The 4,243-nt window shown below is 33.2% G+C and overlaps 1 protein-coding gene across 1 annotated transcript; it reads left to right on the forward strand.

Moving 5' to 3' along the window:
- The first annotated feature begins 863 nt into the window (after positions 1-863).
- Positions 864-3,935, forward strand: LOC119604920. The gene is made up of 3 exons (XM_037957830.1): positions 864-1,023; positions 3,330-3,664; positions 3,732-3,935. Exons 1-3 carry the CDS (start codon positions 871-873, stop codon positions 3,868-3,870), a joined length of 627 nt encoding a protein of 208 aa, XP_037813758.1. The 5' UTR covers positions 864-870; the 3' UTR covers positions 3,871-3,935.
- The last annotated feature ends 308 nt before the right edge of the window (positions 3,936-4,243 follow it).

A 4,243-nucleotide genomic window follows, 5' to 3' on the forward strand; every position in this document is an offset into this window, starting at 1 on the left:
GTTCTTAACTAGAAGAGTGTGAGAAAGAGGAAGTGAGCGGTTGAATATGTATTTGTTTACGGTTATAACCTAATTTATGGTATCGCTTTAAATGTGCCTGTATTGGAGATGTATTTCGGGGGTACAATTGTTTGGTACAATTAAGACTTCAAAATCACGATTTGGAAAAAAAACTTTTAATTTACAGTTTTTAAATTAGTTTGAAAAAATGTAAATTGAATTTTTTACTTTTAGTACCCAAGTAAAAAGTACTTTTGCCCAACATTTTCATTTTTTTGTTGACACAATTTGTAATCACAATTTCGCATCTCCAACCTATTTTGTTGTTGAGCATGAACAAGTGTTATGCTTGTGTGGGTTACGTTTGGGTTCTGTTAATATTCTAAATAAATATTAACATTATTTGGAACATTTCCAAAATAAAAAGTGAAAAAAAAATCAACTACTTTGCCTGCACACATGTAAAGTGTGTCAGAGACACATTTACACATGAATATTCATATTTACTAAAATAAAAAAAAAGAAACAGAGAAAGAAATTATGAACCCAAGAACGACTGACAGACACAACAGATGGACAGATCTCAAGATATCAAGACAAATAGTTCTACGTATGTATGCATGTGTATTTGTATTATTAAGCTTGTGGTTGTAGTAAATAGACTTCAGAATTTCTTTTTTTTTTCTTTCACTTAATTTTCTTGTATTTGCTAAGCTATCATCATCATAATTTTATTTATTTTTCTCGGTTTCTATGAGGCTGTCACTGTGATTTTATGTTAATAACTTAATCAGTTCTATTTTGACATTCTTGTGGTCTTCTTCAGTGGGAATTTTATTATTTTCTTAAAATTTCAACAAATCGTTACTAATGGTTTTACGTAGAAAATTTATTATTTATTTAATACTGTTAAGCCACTTGTCGTGGGTGTTTGCTGGTTATGCTGTTGGCAAAAATTTAACAAATTTCTTTAGACATCGTCAGAAACGCGGTTTAATTTTTAATAATGGTGGTGCAGCAAAGGTAAATGGAAATTTGGTGTGCTGATCGTTATGGTTGTGTAAAATTAAGGATAATGAAATTCTTGTCTACGAAAAAAGTGCTTTTTGTGATTATATTACTGATTATAGACACGACCAGATTTTCGGAGAGACCAAACTAAAGACCAGAATATGTACTATGTCCAGACCATAGATTAAACTACAGCACAGAACAATATACTGAATTATAGACTGGACTGTAGACTACAAACCGGGCTACAGACTGACTTATATACCATACCGTAAAATAGACTATATACTAGACTATAGATCAGACTATTGACCAGATTAGGGACTAGAATATACATCAGACTGTAGTCCAGTCAGTGGACTAGATAAAAGACAAGACTCTAAACCAGACCGTGGACCAATTTATAAACTATAATCCAGTCTGTACAACTTAGTATGGTCTAGATAATGGATAAGATTGTAGTCCATAATAAGGCCGGAGTATTTGAACTAGACTATAACGCTGAATATACACAAACTATAGATAAGACTATATTCCACATTATAGGCAATAGTCCAGACTATAAAGAAGCCAATATACAATACTACCGATGAAACTATAGATTATAGATCAGACTGTAGAAAAGACTATATATAGACCAGACTATAGTCTAGACTGTAGACCAAACATTAGTCCAGACAATAGACCAGATTATAGCCAAAACTATAGTCCAGACTATAGACTATACTATACATATACCAGTCTGTATTCCAGATAACTGATCAGACCATAGTTAAAACTGCGAAACAAACTACAGATCAAACCACAATATAGTCCAGACTATAGACCATTAAATAATACAAAATATAGGTTGGACTACATTCCAGACAATAGACCAGACTGTAGACTATAGTCCTGACTAAAGATCAGTCTACAGTCCAGACTATAGTCCAGGCTATAGTGGAGAGTGTAGATCAAACAATAGTCCAGACTAGAGACCAGATTATAACCAAAATTATAGCCCAGACTATAGACTATACTATAGACCAAAGTATGTAGCAGACTGTAGTCCAGACAACAGATCAGACCATAGTTAAAACTGCGAAACAAACTACAGATCAAACCAGTATAGTCCAGACCATTAGTATAGACCATTAAATAATACAAAATATAGAACGGACTACATTCCTGACAATAGACCAGACTGTAGACCAAACTTTAGTCCAGACTAAAGCTCAGCCTACAGTTCAGACTATAGTCCAAACTCAATAGACCAAACTATAATCCAAACTTAAGTTCAGACTTTAGTTGAGACTATAGACCGGACTGTAATCCGGACTATAAACTAGACTATAGATCGGACTATAATCCACACTATAGACCGGACTATAATCCAGACTGTAGACAAACTTTAGTCCAGACTGTAGTCCAGAATATAACCTAAACTATAGACCAGACGTTAATTCAGATTGCAGATCATACTATAGTCCAAACTACAGCCCGGATTATAGTTCATTCAATAGACCAGACTTTAGTCCAGGCTATAATCCAGACTGTTGACCAAACTTTAGTCCAGTCTGTAGATCAGACTAGAGTCCAAATTAAGACTATACTTCAGATCGTATAACAGACTATATACCGGACTATAGTCCATACTATAGATGACGCTATAGTCTAGACTATAGACTAGACTATAGTCCAAACTGTACATGAAACTAAAGCCTTTAGACCAAACATTAGTCTTGATTATAGACCAGATTATAGTCCAGACTATAAACCAGACTATAGTCTAGGCCATAATCCAGTCTATAGACTAGACCAGACTATAGTCCAGAGTGTAGACAATGCTATTATATAAACAATACACCAGACTACATATCTGTCAATATTACTGACCATAGATCGGAATATAATCCAAACTATATCTTACTTCCGTACATACTAGTGACTGCAGATTGTAGCCCAGAATGTAAACCAGACTATAGTCTAGGCCATAATCCAGACTATAGACTAGACCAGACTATAGTCCGGAGTGTAGATAAGACTACTGTGTAGACAATAGACCAAACTATACATCTGTCAATATAGATCGAAATATAATAAAAACTATATCCTACGTTATAGGCCACACTATAGATCAGATTATACGTCTACGATAGTCTTTACTTCCGTATATACTAGTGACTGCAGTTCAAACTAAAGTCCAGGATTTATGTTATGCAGTAGAATATATTATAATCCAAACTGTAGATCAAGAGAATATAGAACAGATTATATACAGCCCAGGCTATAGCGATAAATTATACACAAAACAATTGTATGTAAATTGTATCCCTTAGTTTGTTATAGGACCCATTCAACCCATTACCCTGGCCGATCCCATCGTTTGGAGAAGTTTAATTTGTTCCTACAATATTCATGTGGGTAATTATCAAATACCCTCAACTCCCCTTTATCCATGGGATAAATGGGAGAATTTCTATGTAAGATCAAATCAGGGACGTGGACACATACAACCAGATGAATCACGAGAATTTCTATACTTAATACTAGAAAACTATATGACCTCAAGTCATGGTAATGGCAAGGAATGTCTATTGCGTGCGATTTGTGAAAATGCCCAAGTGCATCATCATATGGATTTATTTGGAGAGATATTAAATGTGATATTGACGTAAGTAGTTAATAAAAATTATTTGTATTTTTTAAATTAAAAAAAAAAAATCATAAATTTGTTTTAGGCCCGGTAAAGGTGATGTGGATGCAATTTATGGACATGCCTATGAAGTGGGCAGAAGTGGTGCAGATTGTTTTCAATATTTTAACAAATGTCCGCGTGGTTTATGTTTTCTAGATCAGTTTCTGCAGGAGTATTCATAAAATGTATTTATAAATATTTTAAAGTTAACAGAATACATACCAAAAATACATTATATGCCACTTTTTCTAAAAACATATGCACGTTTTTGTTATTTCGCAGAAAGTTTTGTTGTTTATTTGCTAGCAACATACTGTTAGTTTTTGCTACTGTTGTGTCAAGCAAAAAATTTGCTACAAGCTAAATAGTTGTTCATATACTACTATTACTACTTGCTTGTTTAAAAAAGGTGCTGTTAGTAAAAACTATTTTCTAATGTCATGACTTTTTCATTGCATTTTTTGTGTGATTGTTGTTGAATTTGTTTGTGTTTTTTCTATTATCTGCAGCTATTGTGTTAAACTATTATTATTCAATTTAGTAAGTTTTTTGTTG

The sequence above is a fragment of the Lucilia sericata genome, unplaced genomic scaffold (assembly GCF_015586225.1).
Source record: "Lucilia sericata isolate MDLA Ls3-8-SP2 unplaced genomic scaffold, ASM1558622v1 Contig000443F_arrow, whole genome shotgun sequence".
Taxonomy (NCBI): domain Eukaryota; kingdom Metazoa; phylum Arthropoda; class Insecta; order Diptera; family Calliphoridae; genus Lucilia; species Lucilia sericata.

Coding starts and splice junctions, on each gene's coding strand:
- LOC119604920 (XM_037957830.1), top strand. CDS start 871: ATGGTTTTACGTAGAAAATTTATTATTTATTTAATACTGTTAAGCCAC. Junction 1,024..3,329: donor ATAATGGTGGTGCAGCAAAG/GTAAATGGAAAT, acceptor TGTATCCCTTAG/TTTGTTATAGGACCCATTCA. Junction 3,665..3,731: donor ATATTAAATGTGATATTGAC/GTAAGTAGTTAA, acceptor AATTTGTTTTAG/GCCCGGTAAAGGTGATGTGG.